Source organism: Tursiops truncatus, chromosome 20, assembly GCF_011762595.2.
Source record: "Tursiops truncatus isolate mTurTru1 chromosome 20, mTurTru1.mat.Y, whole genome shotgun sequence".
NCBI classification, from domain to species: Eukaryota; Metazoa; Chordata; class Mammalia; order Artiodactyla; family Delphinidae; genus Tursiops; species Tursiops truncatus.
In genome coordinates, this window is record NC_047053.1 from 681,656 (window position 1) to 708,177 (window position 26,522).

Below are 26,522 nucleotides of genomic sequence, written 5' to 3' on the forward strand. Positions count from 1 at the left end.
CCTCCACAGACGCCTCCAGATGCATCTGAAAATATCACTGTTGAGGCTTTCCCTGGGACCAGCCACCTTGCTCTTAAGTGCTCTTGCCAATGACTGTGGACCCCTTGCCTCTCCAAAGCCGCTGAGGAAGGGCAGGGCTTTCCTAGCCCAGCTTAGGATGCATGTCCCCATTGTCCAGAAACGTATCACACAGCCCCACATCATGGCTCGGGAGGACTCGTTTTGGGCACCGTAACCACAAACCCAGGAGAAGTCCCCACTTTGGCCTAAGACAGCAGGGAGTGAGAGCTCATGCCAAGGACACCTTCAGAGATCAGCCACGTGTCTGAAGTTGGAGAGTAGTTTAGCTCTGTCATGACCCTGAACTCAAGAAGATTTTAGAGGTGAGCACACTGACACCCAGGGGCTTAAGGAGTTGGCCCACAGGTACGGAGAATACCTGACGTTGACTTCCCCTTCGGATACGATGTTTATTCCTGGCACTAATACCCTTCGGCAATCCCCACTCGTGTTGAAGTTGAGACAGCCTCCTACCCCCACCCCCACAGTTAGCACAGCGTGTGTCATCCAGAAGATGATAAGTGATAATATAATTATGATAATAATTAAGTGTTCAGTTATTAGGCCCTCGCAATTTCTTTGTTTCTGCGTCCTTAGGGCGGGCTCAGGGCCTCTCCCCTGTAGGCTTCTGCGCAGGTGGGAACTCTGGGCCCTTCCCCTCGGATTCTCCACGCTCGCGGGCCCAGGGTCTGACACCTGCAGGTGCCCGGCAGGTGCTGTCCCCTCTTCGCGAGGCCTTATTTATCTCAAGTCTTCTTGTACTGGTTGCTTTTGGACCCTCTTTGTAACGTGAATAGAAATAAGATGTTATTCCTGAAGTACGCCTATTTCTGACTATTGAAAATTTTAGCTGTCTCAGGCACAGCCAAATCCAGGCCAACCCGGACCCTCCAGCCGCCTGTTGCCTAGTAACGACCGCCCTGGCCCCGCCCCGCGCCCTGGCCCCGCCCCACGCCCTGGTCCCCGCCCCGCGCCCTGGCGCGCGATCTCACAGCCTCCCTCCAGGTCCCGCCCCCGCGGCGCACAGTGGTGACGTACAGAGTCCGAGACACTTCCGGCGCGCTCGGCCGCCGGCCCCGTTAACCGGCTCCGTGGGTCCCGGGCGCCATGGCTTCTGTGGGGGTGTCTGTCGGCCGGCAGGCCGAGGATGCGCTGCAGCCACCCGCAGAGCCGCCGCTGCCCGAGACGAAGCCGCTGCCGCCTCCGCAGCCGCCGCCGCCGGTCTCCGCGCCGCAGCCGCAACCGCCGCCGAGGCCTCCGTCACCGGCCGGCGTGAAGGCGGAGGAGAACTGCTCCTTCCTCCCACTGGTTCACAACATCATCAAATGGTAAGGCTCGAGGGGGGTCAGCCCGCAAGACCCCCGCTGCCAGTCACGTTTCCGAGCTCCGGGGGCGCCCCGCGGTACAAAGGAGGAGGCCGACCCGGAGGGGAGCGGCCTCGCCGAGACCACCCCCAGTCGTCCCAAGAGTTCAGCAGACTCTGGCCCTGGGAGTTGCCGGGCCCCGTGCTGGCAGGCCCCGCTACGGTCAGACCACTCGTGTGCAGCCTGGTGGCCTGAAGCCAGTCAGGCTTCTCTGAGCCTCTTTTCTCACCTGTCATTAGGGGTATAGTACTCACTTCGGCGTCTTTCCCAACAGATCCAACAGATGTGTATCATATTACGTGTGTGGCACACTGCTAAGTGCTGTGGGGTGTACAGGTGAAAGGGCAGACTTTTCACCCCCACATTGGTAAGCAGTTAGAAGGGAAAACGTCGTGAGAGAGAATAACCCATAATGCAAAGAGATTATAGGGGTGATGATGGGAACATTACAGGAAACGGGTGCTGGCCGTCTGCCAGCGCTTACGGTGCCCTAACATGGTGTCACGGGGTGATTGTCTCCTTTTGGCCAGTCTTCAGGTTACCTAACTTTTCAAACTGACCCTTAGAAGAAACACACACACACACACACACACACACAAAATCTTCCCAAGCCCCACATTTGCCCAAATTATTTTTTTACCGTTATTTATGATAAACAAATTGTAAACCCCTGGGCTTAAAATTTTTATTCAGCCATTAAAAACCAAAACAAAGTAAATTACAACAAAGTTACTTTTACAGTAACATTCAGGTGAACATCAGTTGTGGTCCTGGATGTTTTGCTGAAATGGAATTGCTACTCACTACATGAAAATATTGTTACTGGCCCAGCTTGTTTGTTTGTTTGTTTGTTTGTTTTTGTGGTACGCGGGCCTCTCACTGTTGTGGCCTCTCCCGTTGTGGAGCACAGGCTCCGGACAGGCAGGCTCAGCGGCCATGGCTCACGGGCCCAGCCACTTCGAGGCATGTGGGATCTTCCCGGACCGGGGCACGAACCCGTGTCCCCTGCATCGACAGGCGGACTCTCAACCACTGCGCCACCAGGGAAGCCCCCAGCTGGGTTTTGCTTTTTTTATTTTTTGGTTGGGTTGGGTCTTCGTTGCTGCACGCGGGCTTTCTCTAGTTGCTGTGAGCGGGGGCCACTCTTCGTTGTGGTGCGTAGGCTTCTTATTGCAGTGGCTTCTCGTTGCAGAGCACGGGCTTCTAGGCACGCAGGCTTCAGTAGTTGTGGCACGCGGGCTCAGTAGTTGTGGCGCATGGGCCTAGTTGCTCCGCGGCATGTGGGATCTTCCTGGACCAGGGATTGAACCCGTGTTCCCTGCATTGGCAGGCGGATTATTAACCACTGCGTCATCAGGGAAGTCCCTCTACCGCTTTTTAAACAGCTGCAAAGCATTTGTTCTCACAGTAGATCTTGACTTCATCTGGCTTCACTTGGTGCGAACATACTGTTTATTGAGTAAGGCAGACCGGTCTGTCCTCATGAGCCTGTGATCATCAAGTAGCACTTCTAGGCTGCAGTGACATAGCAAACACAAACGCAAATGCAGACCCTGCAATCCCAGGGCAGTGCTTGATTATAAAAGCGTTATCCAGACCAACCCAAATATACTTATTCTGGTTTTAGGGAAAATATGGAAAAATGAAAATACATGGTGTATATTCTTGCACGCTGATAGAGCAGTTGGGTTGGGCTGGACTCAGAGATCGAGAAGTAACGTACACGAGAGAGAACATGGGCTTTGAAGTCAGATAGCCTTGAATTCGGGTCTGCCCGCTGACGCTTGCTTGCCTTGTAATCTTAGTAAATACGTAGCCTTTCTAGACCTTAATTTTTTTATCTCTAATATGTGAATAATAATAATAATGAACTTCAAATGGTGGGTTCAAATGATAGCTTTATGATGTACTGACCTTGGTGAAGCAGCTGCTCTGAGCCTCTTTTTCTCTTGTGAACGGGGACTAGTAATACTTAAGTCATAAGGTTGTTGTGAGGAGTCTCAAGAGCATCCTCCTGTGAAAGGTGGCGGGTTGGCCACATGTGTTTGTCTCTGTTCCCTCTGAAAGCACAGTGAAGACTGGTTTTAAAGCATAAAACCGAAGAGGACGGGAGAGGAGATGATTGCCATAAAGCGATGGCCAAGAGCCAGTCCACCTCCCAGTGCCAGGAGCAGCCCGGAGCAGCTGCCTTTGGCCGTGGCCCCCTCCAAATCCCAGGAGATGGCACTGCCAGGGACCCCTGGTGAAGGGGGACTTAGAGCAGGAGGATTACCTGAAAGGCCGTTTGGACATGGACCCCCTCAGTCCGCTCCCCGATGCAAGCACACAGTGACGACCCTTCCACCTCAGCAGACAAGTAAAGGCGCACACTTTCCCAAGGTGGTTTTTAGGAAAGAGTCAGCTGGAGAGTGTCTGGACTGCGGGACACCAGGCGCACTGCAGGACCTGAGGGAAGGGAGCCGTCCTGAGGAGAGGGCTGAGAGCAAGTCTACAGACTGGGTGTTGAGACCCAGCCCCCGCCTTCACCACCCCCACCCTCGGCTTCTAGACTGGCAGCCAAAGAAAACAGACTCTCCCGGGTGTCCGATCCCGACACACAACCCCAGAGACATTGAACTTAGTTCATTGTAAGAAAGTAGATCATCACTCATACTCAAGAGTTTCCACTCAGCCTTTTAGTGTTTCACTGTTTGGGTTTTTAATATTCTTCAGTATTTATTTATACCCCATTTTTTTACTAAGGGATATAAAACAGTTATATTTTCTGTTGCCTTCAGCTTCCCCCTCCCCATCTGATCCAAATTGTAATAATCAGCATTTTCCTTATTGTAAGGTTACATCTTTTTCTTCCTTCACTCAGCATGGTGGAAGCAGTGTATTATACATGTAACCCAAATAGTGTTTACTGTTAAATCTTAAATATGTGGTTGGACAGCCAAAGCCACTAAGCATGAGAAGAAAACCCCAAGTAGGGGCTTCCCTGGTGGCGCAGTGGTTGAGAGTCTGCCTGCCGATGCAGGGGACACGGGTTCGTGCCCCGGTCTGGGAGGATCCCACATGCCGCGGAGCGGCTGGTCCCGTGAGCCGTGGCCGCTGAGCCTGCGCATCCGGAACCTGTGCTCCGCAACGGGAGAGGCCACAACAGTGAGAGGCCCGCGTACCGCAAAAAAAAAAAAAAAAAGAAAGAAAACCCCAAGTAAAAAGGACGGGACTGAGCAGCAGAGTGGAAATCCAATGCGCACAGAGAGAAGGGAGGTGCTGTGAGCCTGAGGAAAGGCTGGGATCTGATTTTAAACACTGTGTCTCGGCATTTGTTTGAGCTGCTAGGCTACTGAGGGTCAGGGCAGTGAGGGGGAGGAGGCCTCGTGGAGCCTGGAAGCGTCAGAAGGCTTGTTGGGGGAGATGCCAGCTGCATGTCTAGAAGTATGAAAGGGAGGGGAGGTGGGTGGGGTAGGACAGGCTGCCGAGAAACATCCCTGACCCGTGGGGGGTCCGCGGTTGGTTTGGTGGAGCTGGAGCATAAATCCATTGTAGGGAGGGAGTCGTGGTTGTCAGGCTGGTCTCACTTAGTGGAATTACCCGTCACCACGGGTACTTAAACCTTTGCAGGTCCCCCCGGGCGTGTTGGACGTGGCAGAGGAGGGTTGGGGGGCCTCACGCTGGGTCGGCCTTCACCTTCATTTGGGGCGCGAGGCTGGAGCTGGCCCAGGGGTCATCGAGGCCGGTCAGCAGGACCCCAAGCCCGCAGGGCCTCTTCCCACACATGTGCCGGTTCCAGTCTGCCCAGCAACCCGCCAGCCGCGGCCTGGCCTTGGGTCCTGATGGCCAGGAGGTGACCCCACGACTCACCTGCAGCAGCTCTGCCCTTCCTTGTCTTCTTTGCTGAATCCGAGTGAAAAGGCCAAGTGCCCAGATAGGGATTGTTGGTAGGCTGTTTGAAGGAATTCTCTCTTGGGAGGAGAGCACGGAGCCCAGGAGGTCGGAGACTGTTTGTGGGTGGTCCTGAGGTTGTGCGTACACACACACGCACACAAACACAGAGTGTGAACTTGCCTGGGAGCCGAGGAGCCATCTGAAGTTTTTGAGCTCAGGCCTGGGTTTTGTAAAGCTAGATGGGACAGAGGGTTTTAGAAGGGGGAAAGGACTGGGTCCACAGGAATAGTGGGAAGAGGTGCAGGGGTGCCCTGAGGGGGGTGGCAGGTGGAGTGGCTGTGCTGGCGGGGGGCGGGGGGCGGTGGGGCACACGGCACACAGGGGTATAGGTGTGGGATGTCATCGCCGTTTGGATTGCAGGCGATCAGTTGCAAACACGCGCATACCTATCAACAGCCAAGTCATCTGCCGTATAGTCGTGTACATCTTAGCATGGACAGACACCCAAGGTGCATTCTACATGAAGAAAGCGAGAATCAGAACCATGTGTGGAGTGTGGCCACATTTGTCAAAACAAACTGAAAAGTATGTGTGTGTTTGTGTGCTACTGACTATCTTAAAGCGATGTTAACAGAGCTTACCTGGGACAAGGGATTAGAGGGACTTCCCTTTTGTAAGCCTTGGTTGTCTGTCATTAAACATTCTTTTCCCTCAAGCCCTGTAACTGTCGTAACTTAAAGGCCCTACTATTTTAGAAAGATGCCAGCCACTGACGTTAGTGTGGGGAGAAGACTGGTCCCAGGGCCGGTCGGCGAGGAGGACATTGGGGGTGTGGGGACATGGGGCCGAGGGGGTCGGAGGTTTTGAGGAGGAAGAAATAGTTTCCCATTTCTTTCCCGAGTCGGATGCCACCAGGAGATCAAAGAAATGCCTCTCGGATTTGGGAGGACCTGACTTCAGTGACCTGGTGGTTCCTTCTGCTTCTGAGTCACCAGTGGACACACCTGCCCAGCTGACGCCAGTTTGCACCTGCAAGTGAAGCATCGTTCTTAGGCTTACCCGCTAGAACTGTGTGGTGTGCCCGAGCCCGTGTCTCCCACCGGGCGCCACCACGCATCACCCGGGCCTGCCCAGAGGACCGGCAGGAAGTGGCCCGTCACTCGAGCCACGCGGTGGTGTCCTGAGCGCCCTCACCTTGCCCTGGTTTGTGGATTTTGTGCTTCTCCACCCAGCCTGGTCTCCTTTGTTTCCTTCTGAGTCAGGTGCCGACCAGCACTGGCCACAGAGGCGGGCCCCCTGGAGCTCCCGCTTGCTCTCTGGTACCCAGGCCATCTCTTCTCTCGGCTGGAGTCAGGGTCCCGCTGCCTCCGCCTCAGGCAGCCTGAGAAGCTTGCGCAGCCGCCTCCCAGCTCAGCTTCCCTCTGGGTGGGCTTTATAAATAGCTCCTAATTTCCTCCCCTCCCTTTTTTTTTTTTGCATTTTTTTATTGAAGTCTAGTTGATTTACAATGTTGTGTTGATTTCTGCTGTACAGCAAGGTGATTCAGTTACACATATATGTACATTTTTTTAATATTCTTTTCCATTATGGTTTATCATAGGATACTGGATATAGTTCTCTGTATTATACAGTAGGACCCTGTTATTTACCTAATTTTTATTTTATATATTTTTGTTTGTTTTTACCTTGTCCTTTGAGACTTGTGTGATGTAAATCAGTTTTCTTAAAACTATATTTTAATTTCAAAACTCCCTTGGGACTTAAATTCGTAACGATGTGTTAGCACATATGCCATCCAAGTGGAATGATTTCAGAAGCCCAAGTGGTGTCTGTCCAGGGTTGTAGATCTGAGCTGAGACATAAAAGAATTAGAATATAAGGTGCTCCCTCGAAGCTGGGGTAAGGTGTACCACTGATGGTGTGTGCAAATTGAGGGCCTCAGATGGCAAGAGGAAATGTTTGGTTGGCCATTCATTCCCTAGAATAAACTATTGATTCTCCAAATCTTGCTTCCAAGTTCAAGCTATTGATAAATAGTGAGCAGGCCTGGTGCATCTCATTTGTCAGGAATGAGCTGTAACCGGCGGATCGCCAGGAAAGATGGATATTCTGTCTGCGTAAGCAGAGAAATGATTAATAAGAAACATGAACTGGCACCATCTGGGTTGAAATTTCCCATCAGGGATGAACGTTTATTAAAAAAAATAAACGATCATTGACAGTTTTCCCCTCTCACGCTACTCAGTGCGTGACTTTGAAAACAGCCTGTGAATCAGCTTTTAGATTTTAGTCTCAACTGCCTTGTTTTCAAAAGCTCATCCATCCATCTACTAACTTTTAAAAAATTTATAGGAGCAACTGACAGGCCGTTTCTTTGATCGTAGGTGAAGGTTTTTGTTCTTGTTGTTTGCTTTTAATTTAGTCATGACAGGGAGCATGGATCTCTGGGCAGCTAGTAATAGCTGTGAGGTGAAGAGTACGATCCTGCCTTTAAAATGAGCGTGACCGGAAGGCGAGGAATTTACACGAGTGTGGTGGGAGAGGACGGGTACCTGCTGAAAATTTTCCAGTAGCTTGTAACTAGTTTAAAATTTATGAATAGCTCTGTGGAAATTAGGATGTAAACAGGTTCAAGCATCTGAACATCAGCTAAAATTATCTTTTGCTCGTTGATAGTCTCCTGATTGGCCTGGAATGTCTCAAATTAGAAATGTGGTATTTCAGCAAGTGTTACTTGCTGTTTGTTACATGACATTGGTAAGAGTTTTTCATTCATTCAGCAGACACTTAGGAACTTATTTGCCAGGCGTCCACTCTTTCAGCAAATGTTGCCTCAGTGTGTGCAGCGCCCATGGCCCGGGCTGGGGAAGCAGCTCTGCGGGAGGGCTCAGCGTCCGGCGGGCACCTGCTGGGGGCTGGGGTGCCGCCTGCACTACGGCTGCACAGGCAAGAACCCGCCCCGTCCCCCGGGCGCACAGCCCAGCCCAGCCGGGGACACAGGCGACAGGCATTCTGACGTGGGGATGCGAGGATGGAGCTGTCTGGGCTGATGGTGCTAACACCTGCCCTCTGCCTCCGCAGCATGGACAAGGACAGCCCTGATGTCCAGCAGGACCTGAACGCCCTCAGGACCAAGTTCCAGGAGATGCGCAAGGTGGTCGGCGCCATGCCTGGCATCCACCTGAGCCCCGAGCGGCAGCAGCAGCAGCTGCACCGCCTCCGCGAGCAGGTCCGGACCAAGAACGAGCTCCTGCAGAAGTACAAGAGCCTGTGCATGTTCGAGATCCCCAAGGAGTAGATGAGCTGGCCTCCGGGACGAGGCGGGCACGGGCCTCCTGTCTTCCAGCCCTGTGGAGGGGGTCTCTGGTACTGCCTGCTTAGCTGAACGTGGCCCTGACTGCGGAGCGGTTGTGCGTGCTGGCCTCCCTGGGCGTCCTTGTGTACTGTCCCCACGGTCCAGATGCATAATGACTGTGTGCGTGCTGCCGGATGGAGGAGGGCTCCTGAGGCCGGAGGGGCGGGGCCGCGGCACGGCCTTCAGGCTGGGCTGGCAGATCCCGGGGAAGGGAGGCGGCTGCCCTCTGCCCGTCCCCTCCGCTCCCGGCCCAGGTGGTGGGTATCCAGGTAGCCAGTGTTGAGTGAGCAGCAGGGTGCGTGGAGTCCACTGGACAGTTAGGCCTGCACTCACATGGCAAGGGTTTAGGATAGAAAAAGGCCTTGGGAGAACGGCACGGTTCCTAAAGACTTGAGGGTGGCTTTTTGCTCTGGAATATTTGTTTCCTTCTGTGTTTGAGGGGTGGGTGTCACCATCCGTGGGCTGCCCACCCAGGGCCCTGCCGGCAGCCCCGCCTCCAGGTTTCTGCCTCCCACGTGTGGGTGGGTGGCAGAGGCTCTTGCTCCTCTGTCCCTTGTCACCTTCAGGCAGCTCGTTTAGCCATTTCATGCCCAAGAATGGCCAGACCGCCTCAGGCCACGTGGTCTCCAGGTGAACAGACCCCTTCCAGCTTCTCAGAGTCCTGTTCCTGGTTTAGCGCGGCTTCCCCTCTGGCCTCACTGCGCGCAAACAGGCGGCCATGATGTGCTCTCCGCTCAGAGCCCCTCGGGGTGGGGAGAACTCACCTGGCAGTCGTGCGGCCAAGGCCTGGTTCATAGATGCTTATAAACACCTTTGTTTCACCTAGACGGACGTTGTGTTAGTGTGACCAGACTGAGGTAAGAGCATCTCTTTCCTTCGCCTCTGAAGGATGCGGGACAAACGGGCTCATAACCTGTGCTGACCGAGTCGGGGGCTTAACAGCTGCCTGCCAGTTGGCAGGAATGTAGGTTGAAGATGTTTTGAGCAGGGGTTCTGTCCATGTCAGGCGTGCAGGGGGGTGTCAGGTTTCAGCGGCCTTGCCCAGAGGCGCAGGCTCTGAATTTAAGTGGGTGTCACCTGTTAGTCCAGCTCTACCATGGGGCTGTTATCAACTGAATCAGTTATTTTCTTGACGTTTCAGAGTAGTGTGTGGGCCGGTTTTAAGGCTCCAACCAAATACTGTGGGACACGAAGCTCAGAAACACCAGGCGGCCGGGCTCTCCCGGAAGGCTGCGGCGGACACGGGCTCCTCATGGGCCTCTCCTGTGCTCCAGAGTTGTGACTTGTGGCACTTTTCAAGCGTGTGATTAAAAGAACTTGTGCTCTGCTGTCAGGATGTCTTGGGTTTGTACTGAGAAATTCACAGTAGGACCTCCCCTTTGGATAGTGGAGAGGAAAACCTCTGCTTTGCTCGGAGGAGACAGAAGGAACTGTGGGCACCTCCACTCTGTGCCCCCGCGCCAGCCCCCAGCACACACGGCCACATCAGCTAGACCAACGTGAACATGGGCTGACCCTCCCGGGAGTGGCATCCATCCCCAGGGTGCAGCTGGCCCGGGGGCCCCCGGGGCTGCCATTCCTCCTCTCAGAGGTGGGTTGGGCCCTGGTGGGGGGCAGTCCCCCAGAACGGTTGAAAGCCCTCCCCGGGACAGCATTGACACCTCACTTGGATGCCTGTTGGTGGGCACCATGTAAGACGTCGCCCGTGGCCCTCACAGCAACCCCAAGCAGAGGCGTCTGCTCTCTATTTCACGGGCGGAGAATTTGGGGCTTGGCAGGCGTCACTTGCCCCAGGCGGGCACAGTTACTAGTGGCGGAGAGAGCTGGGTCCCGAGTTGGGACTGGGTGCCCTCAACTGCTGGGAGAGGGGGTGCTGGACCCCACGTGGGTGGCGAGCGCTTCCTGGAGCCGGAGGGGCCGGGGCCGCTCATTGTGACTGGATCCAGGTGGCTACGTGGCAGAGCCTGAAGCCGACTCAGGATGAGGGTCCTGCACAGAAGAGGGCCCGAGGGACCCCTTGAACCGTCTGCGGGTTCCAGGTTTGGTGACGCTTTGTTGCCCTGGGCCTGTGCTGAGTATAGGATGGCGCCGGCCGGTCCCGGAGGCCCTTGGGGCTGGGCTAGTGGGCAACCTAGGCAGGTAAACAGCTGGAAAGGTGCATCTCTAGGAAGGACCCTGAAGTGCTTTGTTTTTGTCCTGGCGTTCTGAGGAGTGGCTCCCCAAACGGAAAGGCATCCAGTCAGCTGGAGCTTTTGTGGAGCCTTTTCTCCCAGGAGGGCTGGAGCTGTGTTCAGAAAGCCAGGATTATTTTCGAGCTCTGGGGAAGGGGAGTCTAATTCCACAGAAGTAGAAACCCGCCTCTCCCTTCTCACCCTTCCCCCTTCCCCCTATTTCTAAAAGCAGAGGAAGCATGGTTTTCCATTTTAAGTTATTTTATTTTACATTAAAAAACCAGTAACAAGACTAACTTCAAAGGTAAGGTTTTGTTCACGTCAGGTGGCGACACCAGAACCGCCATACAGCGCCAGCTCTCTGTTTTGCTTTGTGCAGTTGCACACACGTGTAAACAAGGCACTCCCTAGACCCGACCCCGCCCGCAGTTTCAGGCCAGCTGTCATGGCAACCCCCAATCACAGATAATGCCCCGTTTTGTCCTGGCCCTCCAGCTGGCAGGACCCATTTCTGAAAGCCCAGTGGTGGCTGATTAACTCCCATTCCCACCCCCATTCTTAGGTCTTTGTGAGAAACAAGGCAAATTCAACCTCTGCTGGGCGGGTGGGGCTAGCGGGCGCCTACGGGGGATCGGACGTGGGGGAAGCCCGGGCTCAGCTAGCTCTCTTTCCTTCCGGAGCAGATAATGGTCCCTTCTCGGTTTCTTTGAGTCTCCCCAGTGAACAGGCTGGAGTGCTGGGAAGGAAGACGCCCGTCCGCGCTCGCGCGCACGCGGCTCGGGACGCACGGCCCGGACACTTGACTCTTGGACAAGAGGGTCTTCTGAGGCTCTGCGTCCGCGCGGGGCGGGAGTTCCTAGCTGATAACGCAGCGTTCCTTGTCCTTGGTCTGGCCGCCGCCGCTGGCCTTCTCGCGGATATACATGAGATCGCTGTGCACGCTTGGCCTGCGCGCCCAGGGCGCCAAGATGCCGAAGGCGTCGTCCTGGTCGCCGCCCGCTCGCCGCAGCCTCTTGCCCCGCAGCGCCTTCTTGTGCAGCGCCTCGCAGTGCTGCGCCGATACCCGGCGGTGCAGGTCCGGGCTCATCTCGCGCGGCAGGTTGGCCATGGCGAAGAGCGCGTGGAACATCTGGTCCAGGCGGCTGTTCCTCTTGGCCGAGATCTCGAAGTAGGCGCAGCGCTGGGGGTCGGCGCCCACCAGCTGCTCGATCTCGCGCTGCTCCACCTCGCGGTAGAAGTCCCGGTCCCCTTTGTTGCCACAGATGACCAGGGGCACGTCCACGTTCTCCTTGGTTTTGTTCTTGAGGCAAGATTTGGTGTCGAGGATCTGCCGCTTGAGCCTCTGCACCTCCTCGAAGGAGTCGCGGTTGTCCAGGCTGAACACCAGGATGAACACGTCTCCTACGGGGAGCAGAAAAGGAGAGGGTGAGGGCAGCCGCCAGGGGACAACTTAAGCGGGCTGACTTCGGGGCCTCCCGACGCCGGGGCTCCGGCCGCCGCGAGGGTCGCGCCGAACTCTCCGCGGCCGCGCCTCCAGCCCAGGCGTCCGGGGACGAGGGGTCCCCGGCACTGCGGCGGCGCGCTCCCTCCCCTGCCCGCTGCCCGGCCGTCCCGGCTCACCAGTGAGGATGGAGAGGCGCCGCATGGCGGGGAAGGGGTGGTTGCCGGACGTGTCGAGGATGTCGAGCTGGTAGATCTCGCCGCGGATGCAGTAAAACTTGCGGTGGAAGTCCTCGATGGTGGGCGTGTAGGCGTCCTCGAAGCGGCCAGTGAGGAAGCGCGACACGATGGCCGTCTTGCCCACCTTGGACGAACCAAGGACCACCATGCGGTAGCAGTTCTTGGCCGGGATACTCAGTTCCGAGTCGCTCTGGCACATCTTCTTGATCATCGCGGCCAATTTCATTGAGCAGAGGGACAGCGGGGGCGGGCGCGGGGCCGCGAGACGAGTCGACTGTGGCTGGGGGAACGGGGCAGAGCGGCGCGGCTCGAGCTCGGGACGAAACCTCTGCCTCTCAGCGTCCGGCGACTGCCCTTATATGCAGCCCGCGTGGCCGCCCCGCCCCGCGCCCGCCCAGCCTCTGCGCGTCACGGTGCGCACGCTCGCGGGCCCCACCGCGCGCTCCCTCCACCTCCGCGGGCCGCTGCCCGTTCCCGCCCGCGGGGCTCGGGAAGGAAACGGTACAGGGTCTGCCTGCGGCTACGGGCGCGCGGACCCTTCGCTTCTCCGCTGCGCGGGGCTCAGCGGCCCTAAGGGCGTCGGGGACACAGTCCCGGCTGTGCCTCTGGCCTAGGGCAAAGAACCCCCCACTCCCCTGCCACCGCAGCACTCACACGCGCACACACTCACTTTCTTTGGGACGCAGCTTCGCCAGAGAATAACGACACTGGGCAGCGTGATGGCATGTGCTTGCCCGGTGCTAGGCACCGCGTCCGGGCTCCGCCCATCTTCTCGCCAGCTCTGCGAACTGGCCCAGCGTAGGCCCCTTCGCGTCCCAGGCGGGTTTTGCTCCCGGGCGGCCGTGCCAGCGCGAGGTGGGCGCCTCGCGCTCCGGCCGCCAGAGTGCAGCAGAGGCCCCGCCGCCGGAACGGGGAGCCGTGAGCGCCACGCTCAGGGCTGGAGTCAGCGCAGCCAGAGCGTCCCGACCCCGCGTTCTACTGCAGGCTCAGCTCCTTTGTCCCAACCAAAGATCCGCTGGATCCTGGCAGGGGTTTTCAGCCAGAGGCTGTCCCGTCATCTTCCTGTCGGAGACTGGAAGGACCAGAGGTTTGCCCTTAGTCAGTCTGAGGCCAATGTCCCCTCCCCTCCCCTCCCCATAGCATTTTGTGCCTCTGGAGTCCCGTGGGCCAACATTCCCATTTTTATAGTTGGGGGAGCTGGTCTCGAAGCCAGAGTGAGCCTGAATGCTGTGTGGGCATCACAGCAGTCTCCGGCCTTCTCTGGACCTCGGGTTCCTCTTCTGGAAGATGGCGGTCTGGCTCTGACTGGCTGAGAACTTGCCAACAGTGTAGGGGCAGGACCTAGTAATAACAACAATAGCAAATGACCCACGAGGCTGCAGGACAAGCCGGGGGGCGGGGGCAGCAGGTAGATCAGTAACCAGGAGTGGGCTGCTGCCGAAAGGCTGGGGAAGAGGCTGCCGGAGCTGGCCAGCTCTGGCCTGGAGCTCATGGAAAAGCCATCGCTCCCCGTGGTGACAGGCGAGGCACTCTGATTTGGGAGAAAGCCAGGGCTGTTAGCTGTTGCCACCCACCCATCCACGCATCCACGCAGGTCGGAGCTGTGGGCAATGCTGGGGTGCCAGCCCGCACCCCTAGCTGTTTACACAGGGCCTCTAGACTCTCATGGGCTTCTCGGCCAGCCCTCTATGACGAGGATTCCAGCAGAATCTCACACCCTCTGCAGGGGGGCCAGGAGAGTGTTTATTCCACGTATTCCATGCCAGGCATTGTTCTTAAGTCCTTCCTCGTGGCACCCGTGAGGGGTGGGAACTATTACTCTCTCCATTTTACAGGTAGAGAAACTGAGGCAAGGAAAGTGACTTGCCCAGGGCCCACAGCTAGTAACTGCAGGGTCCAGGGTTTGAACACAGCTCTCCCTGGGGTGGTCAGTGGGCCAGGACCCAGCCTAGGGTCAGAGCCTCCCTCCCCCGACCCCAGGTCCGGCCCCTTCCAGCTGGTGACAGTGGTGGGTACTGAGCCCAGCCTGGGTTCTCAACCTTCGATTCCTGGCACCTGGGCCCATCCCCACCCACAGATGCCGGGTTCTAAGACTTGTTCTCCCAGGTCAGCCAAGTTCATTAGGCCCTGAGCACACCTGTCGTTCTTTCCCCAAAGTGTGCCCCCTCCCTCCCACCATTGCATTAGTTCTAGGTTGTCCAGGTTTACGATGTTACCAGTGATCTCTCCTCCTATGCTTGAGCGCCTGCCTGTACCATTTCCTTGCAATGAAGCGATTTTCCAGCTCAGAGTGGAATGGGGAACCCAAACGTTGGGGGTGGGCTGGGGTCGGACAGCTGGACCCCAAGGCAGGAAGTGTCCACCACAGCCTGGTCTGCTGGCACAGAGTGGTTTAGAAGGTTCTTGAAAGCCGTATTGAGGAGTGCCGGGCAGGCCACGTCAGGGGGCGTGTGGATGGATGCTGTGCTGAGCGCCAGCCTGCCGCCCGAGCCCACCCCCAGCAGCTCCTCGCCCAGAGGGTCCTGTGTCACCCCGGCCCACAGCCACACCTGACGAAGAGGGCAGGGCTGAACGGAGCTGGGTTTCCCCTCTGACCTCGCTTCCTCGGCAGTTCCCTCCTCAGCTGCGGGCTGCTCCCATCACAGCTGACCCTCCCCACTCCGGGCCCACCCCTCACGGCGGCGTGACCCGCGGGTCAGAGGCCCGGAGGTGCTTGGTCTTGCCCTGACAGAGGGAGGGCTTAGGCCATGGGGGCCAGCATGTCCTTGAAGGCTAGGGCGGATGTGTGTGCAGCGGTGCCCGCGGAGGGGTGAGCTTCCTGTCCCTGAAGGTATGTGAGCAGAGGCGTTGGGTAAGATCAGCCTCTGTGCCTCCTGTGGCCCCTCGAGCCCGGAGACCTCTGGAGCCCAGACACCAAAGGGCACCCTTGAGGCGCTCCATGGCGGGGTGGGGGCCCAGCAGCTCCGGTGCCCAGGGCGGGCACGGCTGTGGCAGCCACTTCACAGGTGAGAACGCAAGGCTCAGGGCCAGGCGCACACAGAGTACACCCGTCTGCCATCCTGAAGGGAGGAAAGGCGAGTTCTGTGCCCTTGGAGGGCTGGGGGCTGTGCAAGGGAGGCCGGGCCCAAATGCGGGTCCTGCCCCGTCCCTGTGGCTCTGTGGTCAGGCCCGGCAACCGGCCCCGGATGGCCCCACAGCTGCTCCTTGTGGCCACACGAGGTCCACGAGGGATTAGGAGAGAAATGTCAGTACCCAGAGACACCAGGTTCAGCAGGGGGATGGGGGAGGGCCCAGTGCTTCCGACCCAGGAAGCCGAGGCAGGGCCGGTCCCGCTGGCCCCCCCCAAGGGGCAGAAGTGGGGTGAGGCTGGTGGCACAGGAGGCCCAAAGGCCTGGGCAGTCCCCCCCATTCGGCGTGGATGGCGGCGCCGCTCCTGGCTCACGGACCCCCTCCCAGACCCCAGCCTGCCCCTCCCTGGCCTGGACAGACAGAGACCAAGGAGGGGCTGGGGTCAGGTGCCTTTATTGGTCAGGATGTGGTGGGTGGCAGGGGGCTCTGGGGCCACACGGCACCTTCCAGGCCCCCAAGCCACGTTTCCAAGGCACTGGACGGCCCAGGCCAGGCACCGCTCTCCCCCTCCCCTCGAGGGGCGTGCGCTCGGGGCAAGCCCGAGGTGGGGACCCCCACGGAGTGGCCGCGGTCCGTCAGCTCCTCTTGTGGGCCTGGGAGGCTTTCTGCCGGTAGATCTCAGCGGTGAAGGGCCTGCGGGGGTGGGAGAGAGGCTCACTCAGCTGGTGTCGAGGTTGACGCTGCCACCCAGGCCCCCCACCCGGCGTGGACAGGGTGAGGGGTCCGTGTGGGAGCAGGAGGGTCCAGCACCACCTGCCCGGCACCCGGGCCACCCTGTGCCCGCTCTCAGCTGCTCGTCTGCCACCCTGACGGTGACTCGGCGTGGCCAGCTGCCCAGGCCCCAGGAAAGGCCTTGGAGGGAGAGGCAGGGCTGGTGCAGGTGACGCGGATGGTACACGGCAGCCCTGGCCCGAGACGGCGCCTACTCACTCCTCGTACAGGATGGCGACCGTGTAGGTGAGCGCCACCACCGTGGTCAGCAGCAGGCCGGCGGGGCTGGCGTGCCTGCGGGGAAACGCGGGTCAGGGGCAGGCCCGGGTCCAGCCTTCTCTCGGACCGGGGTTCCACGGTCCAGGCCCTGACCCGGGGACTAGCTCGCCACTGCCCGTCCAGGCCTGGCTCCTTGTCCACAGGCCTCCAGCACCAGTCAGGAGCTCAGAACAGTGATGTGGGGAGGACGGAATGGCTGGCCTCCCCAAATCACTTGAGTGGTCAGCGTGTCTTCTGCACAGGAGGCTGTCCCGGGGCAAAAAACGCTCTCCTTGCCCACCAGAGGTGATGTTCTCAGGCTATTTTCTAGAAGTGGGTCCAGGGCCGCCAAAGCCAGGCGGAGCATCCCTTGGGCCCCTTCCCGGGCTCTCTCCTGGTGACTGCTGTGGGGGCTGAGCCCCTGCATAGACAGTCGGGGAGGAGAGAGGTGGGTGAGCTGGCTGGTGGAGCCCAGGAGCCAGAGGGGAACGTGAGCCCCAGGCCAGGGGCCCCGAGGCACAGGGGCTCGAAGACACACGAATACCCTTTGGGGACCCTCTGCCCTGCCTACTCCCCTCCCGCTGGGACATCACACTGTCCATCTGGGGGCTCCAGCAACAGTGAAGGGTAAGTGTCCCCTACGAAACCGCCAACTCCCGTTCCATGGGCTCCATTCAAATCAAGCTTGAGAGGCGGACTGGGCCGCTTGGCCCTCGGCACTGCCACGTGGAGATGCCAAGGCCACAGATGCTTTGGGGCTGAAATGAGATCTGCCCTCCTGAGGCTCTGCTCACTGGCCCTGGTGCTGTTTCCTGAGTGGGCAGGGCTTCCCCCGCACAGCCAGGCAGCCCAGGTGCTGGGGAGGGGCAGGCTGGACCCCCCAGGGGACCTCAGGGCCAGGGCTCTGTGGCCACTGTATCCCTAAGGCTGACGGCCCCTGCCTGGGAAGCAGAGTTAACTAGGCTCTACGGAGGCGAGGGTCAGGGCAGCCGGTGCCTGGTCAGCCCCGACATGGGCCCTTCTCCATTCCGTCCACGTGAAGTTTCCCACCTTCTAAGACCTGTCGCACCTAACAACCTATGTGGAGATGATCATCCCACACTGCAGATGAGGAAACTGAGGTCCACAGTGACCCACATGCCAGAGCCCAGGCCTGGCCCCGAGCCTAGGGCAGGTGGGGTTGGTCCCAGGGACCTGGCTGTGCATACTGGGGAGGGAGCATCTCACTCGGGCTGACAGGCCCAGAGACAGAAGGCCCGGTTCCTGGTGCCCCCAGAATCTTGCTGCTCTGGGCCTTCTGGGGCTCCCACACACCTGGTTGCTTGGGTACCCGGAAGGCCCACCCGTGGGGCTGCAGGTCGGGGACAGATGGGCTGCGGAAGGCCTGGGGCAGCCCTGCTGGGTCAGCGTCTGGCGCCCCGGGTAATGGCTTGTCTCTAATGAGCTCTCAGACAGAGGGCTCCATCCCCAGCACAGCCGAGGCCCCCTCCTCATCACCGCATGGCTGCTGTCCTCCTGAGGGGTCTGTGGGAGCCTGGCCCCCCTAGGATCCCTCACGTGTTCCTGAGAGCCTGGCCTGACAGCGCTGAGGAGGCAGCGACCTCTCACTTCTGGGTGCCAGGCACTGCTGGGGCACAGAGAGGACCCAGTGTGTGGCTCTGCCCTTGGAGGCCCCGTCTGAGCACAGAGAAAGAACGTGAGTGTGTGTGTGTGTGTGTGTGTGTGTGTGTGTGTGTGTGTGTTGGGGGCATGTGGTCAGGGAGGACTTCCTGGAGGAGGGGACATCTCCAGTTGGGTTTGGAAAGACCCAAGTGGGAGGGAACATTGGGTGTGCTAGCAGGGCAGGCTGCAGGGGGACCTGCATGGGGTTCACCCTGCCAGTCTCATGTGGGAGATGCTCTGGGGAGTGGGTAAGTCAGGGATGTGAAGCCTGCCCCACTGGATCCCACTGCCTGAGTCCAGGTGAAAGGGGCCAGGCTGAAGGCAGGTGGGCAGGGGCTGCCTGGTCTGAAGTGGGACTGGGGTTGGGGGGTGTCCCACAGACCCACACATGCCCCTCTAGCTCCTCGTCACTCAAAGCCCAGTGATTGGATCCCGGGCCACCCCCGAAGGTGGGGCTGGGAGGGGACGTCTCGCTCGCTCCAGGCCTTCCACCATTGATTCATTCCTTTGGGTCCTGTCGCCCTTCTGGTCTCTGGGAGCACTGGTAACCTTCTAGGTAAGTGGTTTTCAAGCAGAACACTTTCTACAAAAACAACTTTCTATGGAAGAAGTCCTCATCCAGAAAATGGACGAACGGGAGCTGCTCTGGGGGGCGAGCGGCGTGATGCCCTGTGCCAGCCTCTTTGACGGCGGGCCGCTTGCTGGCATCCACAGCTGGCGACGCAGACGGAGGTCGGCTCGGGGCCTCATCCGCAGGGCGCGGATCCCTGAGCCTGGCCGTGGGCAGGGAGCCTCCCAGCCCAAACGTTCCAGCACCGAGTCAGCAGCCTGCAGGCCCCAGGCCAAGAACAGCTTTTACAATTTTAATCGTTTTAAAAAATCAAAAGAATATTTTGTGACTCGTGAAAATTACGGGAAATTCTAATTTCAGTGTCCATGAACAAGGCAGTGGGGCCCCCAGCCACGGCCATTCCTTCACCTGCCTGCAGCCCGGGGACCTCCCACTCTTGTAATAGGGAGTTTACCGACCCCAGTTCTAGGAAGGGGACCCTGACCAGTGCCCTGGGCTCCACGGAGGCACGAGAGCTGACCCATCGCCCAGGAGGCACAGAGGGAGCCCGGGACTTACATGATGGCCCAGCCCAGGTAGTTGGCTGTGCTGCCCCAGTACATGGGGTTGTCCAGGACGCTGAATGGGAACGTGGTCACTCTGGTCTCCTTCAGGATCCCGAAGTAGTCGCCTGTGCACAGGGTGGGCAGGACGGGGGGGGGGGGGGGTCACACCCTGGCCACCCCATCCCAGGCGAAGGGGCCTGGGGTCCCCAGGGGCCGCGGCACTGTGAGTCTCCACGCCCACCTGCTCCTGCCTCTGTGCCTTTGCACACGCCGTTACCCCTGCCTGGGGTGCCTGTTGCCCGCTCCCTGCACACCTCTCCTCTGCCATCTCCCTCAGCTCACATCCCCTCCTGTAGACCCTTCCCCCCACGCTGTCCAAGGCAGGCCTGCCTGCTATTCACCGTCTCTGCCTCCATCTCCGCCCCCCACCCCGGGCCCCACCAGCCGGCCTGGAGCCGCTCACAGGGGAGCGTGTGGCCGCCCCGAGAAGCCTCCCTTAGAGGCATGAGACACAGGCGGTGTCCGGCGCAGCACTGCTCACTAAGGCCCCTCTCCCCGATGTTGAGCTCCAGGCACAAGTAGGGCAGAAGGAGTGGCAGCGGCGTCATCGCTGTCTGGGGACAGAGGGCTCGGGGCCGGGGAGCCGCGGGAACCTTTCTTCCCGGTGGCACAGAGACCAGCTTTGGGGTGACTCACGGAGGGAAGCGGCCGCCATGCCCTACATCCCAGAGTCTGTGGGCCCCTTGAGTTTGCACACCGTTTCTCCGCGGCAGCAGCTGGTATCTGGGCCCTTCCCCCTCCCTCCTCCAGACCCTGCGCTGCCCCCGCCTGCTGCCCTCTGCTGTGGGGCTGCTCACCCCGGCTCTCCTGACCTGAGGCGACAGCACCACCCTTCCCTCCCCCTCCATGAGGCCCACACCGTGGTCCCCACCTCCTCCCTGCCCCCTAGCCCAGCTCGGACCCACCGGTCGCCTCCTCGTTGCTGGGAGACCACGCCTGTGGCCCCCTTCTCCCCGGGAGTGACACCTCAGTCCCCTGCATGGCTCTCGGGACACGTGCGACGTGGCCCCCGGCTGGCCTTCCACTCTGGCCCCACTGGCCCTTGCACACCAGCCACCCTGCCCTCCCGCCCGCAGCCCTGCACCCCACCCCTCCGGGTTCCGCCTGCACCTGCACACCCTCCTCTAGCACCGGGCTCCCTCCAGCTGCTGCCAGGTCCTCGCCCAAGTGCTGGTCCCCAGAGGACGACAAGTCTCATTTGCCTTCCGAGGGTCTTCTGTGGGACCCCTGCTGCAGCCCGCAGAGCCCCAGGCCGCCCCAGGCACTGCAGGGAATGGAGGCCAAGACTCCACAGCTGGCTGGGGCGAGGGGAGGAGGACCCAGGAGCCCCTGACCAGGCCGTCAGAGCCGGGTCACCTCCCTGTGCCCCGTGTGCCCGGAGGGCACTCTCTGCGGCAGTGGCCCCCTCCCCCTCCCCCAGTCCCGGGGCTGCCCTGGCCCCTGCAGCCCCCACCCCGCCCCCGGGCTGCTCCCCTTCCCGAGCTTCCAAGCTGCTGGGAGTTGACGTCAGGAGGACATCCAGCCAGGCCAGCACTGGGCTCCCAGCCCCAAAGCACCGGAGCCGCAGGCAGTGGGGAAAGCAGAAGGCGCAGCGCCCCCCATGTGTTGCCAGCTCCGGCTCGCAGCCCGCACACAGCGAACAGAAATCCCGCCCTTCCTGGCGGCCAAGCAGCTGGATGGGGTTTGAGAGCCCGGCCTCCCAAACGGAGCAGGGCAGACCAAGGCCTGGGGGAGCAAAGGCGGCCTGGAGCTGGTGGTAGCCGGGCCCCAGCCCCCCGCCCTGGGGGTCTTACCTAGGAAGGTCCCTGTGAAGCCCAGAGCCAGGAAACTGGAAAGGACAAACACGCCGCCCACTCCCAGGAGTGCCAGGCCCATGCCGTAGGCCAAGGGGTTGTCCAGGCTCTGCATCCTGGGCTGGCTCAGCATGGCCTGCGTGAAGCTGCGGGGCAGGGGACGGGAGAGACAGGTCACTGCTGTGCAGAGGGGCCACCCTGCCCCTCCCGCCCCCACCCCCTGGGGTCCCCAGAGTAGCCGGGCCAGGAGTGTCGAACTCGGTGCAAGGCGGGTGCCGAAAGCGAGTGAAGTGGGCTGCAGGGGGGCCGCCCGAACTACATTCAGCCCGTGGAGAACAGCGGCGCCTCCTGCCCCGAGCATCTCCCTGGCCCCAGCCCACGCCAGGCAGAAGGGGTCCCAGTACGTGTTCAGTAGCCAGAGGAAAAGCAGCCCCCTCCCCTCGCCTCCTCTCCCCGCAAAGGAAGAAGGGGGGCAGGGAGAGAGGAAGAAGCGTCTGTTTGAACAGCAAACAGGACGCCGTGGGCAGAGGCCTGCATGGTGACCTGTCAAACAGTGGCACACATGTGTCAGGGCACACCTGGCCACCGGTCATGCTGCCCACACCCCCTGCTCTCCACCCACCCCTCCTGCTGCCCGGGCTCAGGGTCACCCTGCAGCTCCAGGCTGAGCCGCTGGGATTGGCTCAGGGCCGCGCACACGCAGTGTTGTGCTAGGTGGCCGAGCCGTGCCCCCCTCCCCACCCCCAGCTCTGAGAGACCAGCAGCCTCCGCCCCTCCCCCTCTCCTGTCTGCAGGCAGTGGAGTGGGAGGGGCCGGGCGTGGGCAGCAGGTGGGCCCTGGCCCAGCAGAGCCCACCTGCAGGCCCCTGGCTCCTTGGCCACCAGAGTGCTAGGGACCACGCAGCAGAGCGAGTGTGCGTGAGTGGGGTGGGGGAGGCGCTCAGGCCTCCACGCGGATGACCCACTTCCGCTCAGCCCCCGCCCAGGCTGACCCCCGACCCCCAAACCTTGGGCAGCGAGGCATGCCGGGCCCCCCCCCCCCGTCCATCGCTAGGCCGCCTGCGGCCCCAAGTTCTAGTGGGGGCACCGCATGGCGACCCGATGGAAGCGCCGTGGGCTCAGGCAGAAGAGTGGCACTGGGTTCAGACAGGCCTGGGTGCCCCAGGCTGTTTTCACCCCTGTGATGGTGACACTGGGAGGTATGTGACCCGCTGCGCTCTGCCCACAGAGCTCAGGGACGGGGGAGTGAACTGAGGGTGACACCATGAGACGAAGCAGGACAGGCACGCTGGGCGGGGCCCGAGCTGTGAGCCCACGGAGGAGACGCGGTTTCTTTTGGGGTTTTCTGCGCTGGGGGTGCGAGTGGAGAGCCTCATCCATGTCTCTAGTTCTGCTTTTAAAACCTGGACTGAGCTTTTGGTCACCAATGTGACAAAGCTGTCTGCATTCTGCTCCCCAGAAATCCCGGAACATGGGTGGAGATGGGGAGGGGTGTCCCACTTGGTGCCCATTTCTATCCGCAGCCGATAAGCCCAGGGAACCCCAGCCGCTCGGGGACGTGGCCGCGACACCGTCTCGGGCTCGGGGCACTAAGCTCCCGGTTCTTCAACCCACACCAAGCAAAACTGTCCACGAGAGTAGCATCTGACAGGCTCACTTGTGTTTTCTAACACACATTAAAATAAGCATACAACCACAAAACCAAAAAAAATGTTCACATGGGTAACATTTTCCACCTGTGAAGAACCATGTGGAATTTAGGGCTCCGATGCTGTACTGATTCTGTACACTTGATCAACACATCACCTTTCCAAAGTGTTCCCCAAACCCATCACAGCCAAGAGAGGGTCTGTGGTCTTACAAATCCGCCCGGTTGGGGAAAGGAAGGGGGAGGAGCCCAGGCTGATAACCAGGCTCACCCTGCTCTGCATAACCCCACAACCCCTCCCCTGGAGGGTGGGCTGCCCTGTGAACACCAGGGGTGCCAGTACCTGGTGGTGCGAGGTCAGGGCATTTCACCGAAAATGTTACCCTGGGGCCCTTTCAAAGAGGCTTTGGAGGTCAGAGAGACTCTCCCGCTGGCCTGGAGGAAGGCGCCCGCCCTGCTGTGGGGAGGGCACAGACTCCAGGATGAGAGCCTCGGTCCTGCAGCCACAGGAGCTGAGTCCTGTCCCCCGCCCATGAGCCTGGGGGAGGCCCCACCTGATCTCTATGTGCTCCCCCCGCACCGGCTGCCCGGCCTGCTCTGCAGTGAGCTGTTCCCGTCTGTCTGCCCCATTCACTGCTCCTTCGTGCGGCCACTCAGCCATCAGGCCTGTCCTGACCGTGTCCTTGAGCAGCTCCAGCTGGACTCTGATGCAGCAACGGCTGGCACCCAGATGCCCACAGGGACAGAGCCACCCGTGCTCACACCCCGCCAGTGCGCCGGTCCACACGCAGGCCCCTGCCCTCAGGCCACGAGCACACAGGTGTGGGGGGAGGCTTGCTCCCCCCAGCACAGCCCGGCTCCTGTCCGCTGTGCCTCAACCCATGACTGACGGACACCCATTCACACGGTGAGGTCCTGAGCACCACAAAACTATACCTTAAGATGGCTGAAACGGTCACTCACACACACACACACACACCCCCCCCTGCAGGAACCACACACACACACACACACACACACCCTGCAGGAACCACACACACACACACACACACACACACACACACACACACCCTGCAGGAACCACACACACACACCCCCCCCCTGCAGGAACCACACACACACACACACACACACACCCTGCAGGAACCACACACACACACACACACACACACACACACCCTGCAGGAACCACACACACACACACACACACACACACCCTGCAGGAACCACACACACACACACACACCCTGCAGGAACCACACACACACACACACACACACACACCCTGCAGGAACCACACACACACACACACACACACACACACCCTGCAGGAACCACACCCACCCACCCACACACACACACACACCCTGCAGGAACCACACACACACACACACACACCCTGCAGGAACCACACACACACACACCCTGCAGGAACCCCCCCCCCCCACACACACACACACACACACACACACACCCTGCAGGAACCACATAAAGCGACAGGTGAAGGGTGCTAGGGAAGGGGGCAGGACTCCCACAGAGCCCCTCCGCAGAGCCCCAGCCAGACCACCCAGACCTGTCAGCAGGGGGCAACCGGGAGCAGGACCTGAGAGGGGAGAAGAGGAAACAGGCCTGCGGGGGGCGGGGGGGGGGCGTCCTTTCTCTCCCCCCAGATTCCCTGGGTGGCCAGCTCAGCCAGACACCAGGCCTGGCCGGCACTGACACAGGGGCCTGGACGGTGGGGAGGGCGCTGGACCTGGGGTCACTTCCTCCCAGGCCTCCTAAGGGCCCAGGACACAAGAAGAAACAGGAGGGACAGGAAAAGGCCGTTGGCCCTCGGGGCTTGGCCCTCAGGGTACAGAAGCAGGACGGACAGGGAGAGGGGCTTGTCTAAAGCCACCTGCCTCTGCGGAGCGCTGGCAAAGGGGGGGCTTGGGTCGGGGCCCCAGGGGGCCCCCTTCAGCCCTTGGGCCGCCGGGCTCTCCATCGCCTCACCCTCCGCCCCTCTGCTGCCCCGGCCCCCGCCTGGCTGCCCACCTGGGCGCAGCCCACCTGCAGGGCGGGAGGGACTGTCAGCCTCCACCCCCCAGAAACAGCAGCTGGGGCTGGCCCAGGGTTCTGGGCCAGCAAGTACCAGGCCGAGGAGAGCCCGATTGGGGTTTTCTCTTTACATCTTGGACTCAGGAAGCCAAGAACGCAGAAGTCTAGAACCGGAAACAGCACATTCTGTTCGGGGAAAGGCAGCAGGTCCTGCATCCTAAACAGACTGATGTTTCGGGAGCTCTAGATGCCTCCTCGGTGACTGCCAGGAAGAAAGCGGCCGGCGGGGATGGAATGTGCCCACTCGGGCACTCACGCGTTCGCTTACCCGTTCATTCATTCATTCACTCATTCAGAAGGGCCAGAGTGTCTGCAAAGGCTCGTTAGGGAAGAAAACAGGAAAAAAAAAAAAAAAATCAATCGAGCCGAAGGGTAGCACCTGGGCTGGCCTGCAGCCCAGGTGGGGCCGTTTGGGTCTCCTCTCCCCCCAGGCTGAGTTTCTAGAGAGTAACTAGGGGAGGAAGGCCGGAGTGCAGCACAAACGCACCAGCAGCCAAGCCCGCGGGAGGGTTTCAGGAGCCGACACAGAGCCCGCCGGGCTGTCCTCTCCCCCACCCCCCGAGGTCACTGCTCGCTGCCCTCCATGCGGGCACCTCTCAGCCAGCAGAGCCGCGCGGGCGAGGTTAGCCCAGCTCAGAGCAGCCCCTGCACAGTGAAAGCCAACAGTCCATCCGTTCGCTCCCTGGTCGTCATCCCGTTTGCGCCCCCCACCCCCCAACAGCTCGCGGCTCCCGTTTTCCTTCCACGTCCCGGGTGCCGCCTGACCCCCCGCACGAGCCTTCCCGGGCGGCTGGGACTCTCGTGGAGGGGACGGGGTTCCGTGCGGTCGGGCTGCCCCTCCCGCAGGCGCGGGGGGCGGGGGCCTTACCAGTGGGAGCGCAGCACGTTGAGAAGCAGGATGGCGCCGCCCAGGGTGCAGCAGGCCAGGTGGGGGGACCCGAAGGCCCCGCTCAGCTTTCGGGTCTTATGTTCCCATCTCGCGACCTACGCAGCGGAGAGAGAAGTAGCCTGCGCGTGAGGCCTGCGCGGAGGGTCACGGTGCAGGGCGGGAGCGGGGTGGAGGGGTCAGGAGGAGGGGGGATGGGGGGATGCGGCTGGCAGCTGGGGGTTCTCAGCCCAGCCCCGTGGGGCATCCACCCTGCGAGTCCTGTACGGACGGACCACAAGGTGCTCCCGGAAGCAGCCTCTCCCGGCAAACACGACAAACACGGGGGCAGGGGAGGCCCTGAACCCGCGCGGCCCGCTGCCGCCCTGGCTTCCTCTGCCCACGGCCTGGCACACACTCGGGTCGCCCACTGCATGACACAGGGGACCGCGGAGGGCAGGGAGCCTGCGGACGTGGCCCAGCGCCACCATCCGCGGGGCGCTCCCACCGGGTCCGGGGCCCTCAGCCCTACCCCCCGGTGCGCCGCCAAAAACAGACTTTCCAGCTTTTAACTTTTAGCCACAGAAGCCTGCCTTTATTTTTTCAAGCTCGTCACGCCTGAAATCTCGACCTTCGGCATCCGACAGCGGAGCCAAGTTGAGGGCGGCCCCTCAGCTCCCT

At 60.4% G+C, this 26,522-nt stretch overlaps 3 protein-coding genes across 3 annotated transcripts in view; 1 reads left to right on the forward strand and 2 right to left on the reverse strand.

Moving 5' to 3' along the window:
* The first annotated feature begins 1,100 nt into the window (after positions 1–1,100).
* MED9 (mediator complex subunit 9) lies at positions 1,101–9,980 on the forward strand. The gene is made up of 2 exons (XM_004327212.4): positions 1,101–1,388; positions 8,379–9,980. Exons 1-2 carry the CDS (start codon positions 1,168–1,170, stop codon positions 8,593–8,595), a joined length of 438 nt encoding a protein of 145 aa, XP_004327260.1. The 5' UTR covers positions 1,101–1,167; the 3' UTR covers positions 8,596–9,980.
* A 1,556-nt stretch (positions 9,981–11,536) lies between these two features.
* RASD1 (ras related dexamethasone induced 1) lies at positions 11,537–15,871 on the reverse strand. The gene is made up of 3 exons (XM_033846547.2): positions 13,174–15,871; positions 12,444–12,783; positions 11,537–12,224 (listed from the first exon to the last, which is right to left on the reverse strand). The coding sequence occupies exons 2-3, from the start codon at positions 12,727–12,729 to the stop codon at positions 11,680–11,682; spliced, it is 831 nt and encodes a 276-aa protein (XP_033702438.1). The 5' UTR covers positions 12,730–12,783; positions 13,174–15,871; the 3' UTR covers positions 11,537–11,679.
* Positions 15,872–16,009: 138 nt separating this feature from the next.
* PEMT (phosphatidylethanolamine N-methyltransferase) overlaps positions 16,010–26,522 on the reverse strand; it is a 46,832-nt gene continuing 36,319 nt past the window's right edge. Inside the window, exons 3-7 of the mRNA XM_033846538.2 lie at positions 25,845–25,960; positions 21,233–21,378; positions 19,393–19,504; positions 16,563–16,637; positions 16,010–16,265 (exon numbers count right to left, since the gene is read on the reverse strand). Coding sequence (XP_033702429.1) covers positions 16,208–16,265; positions 16,563–16,637; positions 19,393–19,504; positions 21,233–21,378; positions 25,845–25,960 — 507 coding nt within the window. The 3' untranslated portion in view covers positions 16,010–16,207. The remainder of the gene's footprint in view (positions 16,266–16,562; positions 16,638–19,392; positions 19,505–21,232; positions 21,379–25,844; positions 25,961–26,522) is intronic.

Bases quoted from the DNA above. Each gene is read 5' to 3' on its own strand.
- MED9 (XM_004327212.4), top strand. From the start codon at position 1,168: ATGGCTTCTGTGGGGGTGTCTGTCGGCCGGCAGGCCGAGGATGCGCTG. The intron at 1,389-8,378 runs GTAAGGCTCGAG...CTGCCTCCGCAG, and splicing joins GTTCACAACATCATCAAATG to CATGGACAAGGACAGCCCTG.
- RASD1 (XM_033846547.2), bottom strand. From the start codon at position 12,729: ATGAAATTGGCCGCGATGATCAAGAAGATGTGCCAGAGCGACTCGGAA. The intron at 12,225-12,443 runs GTGAGCCGGGAC...TGCTCCCCGTAG, and splicing joins GCGCCTCTCCATCCTCACTG to GAGACGTGTTCATCCTGGTG.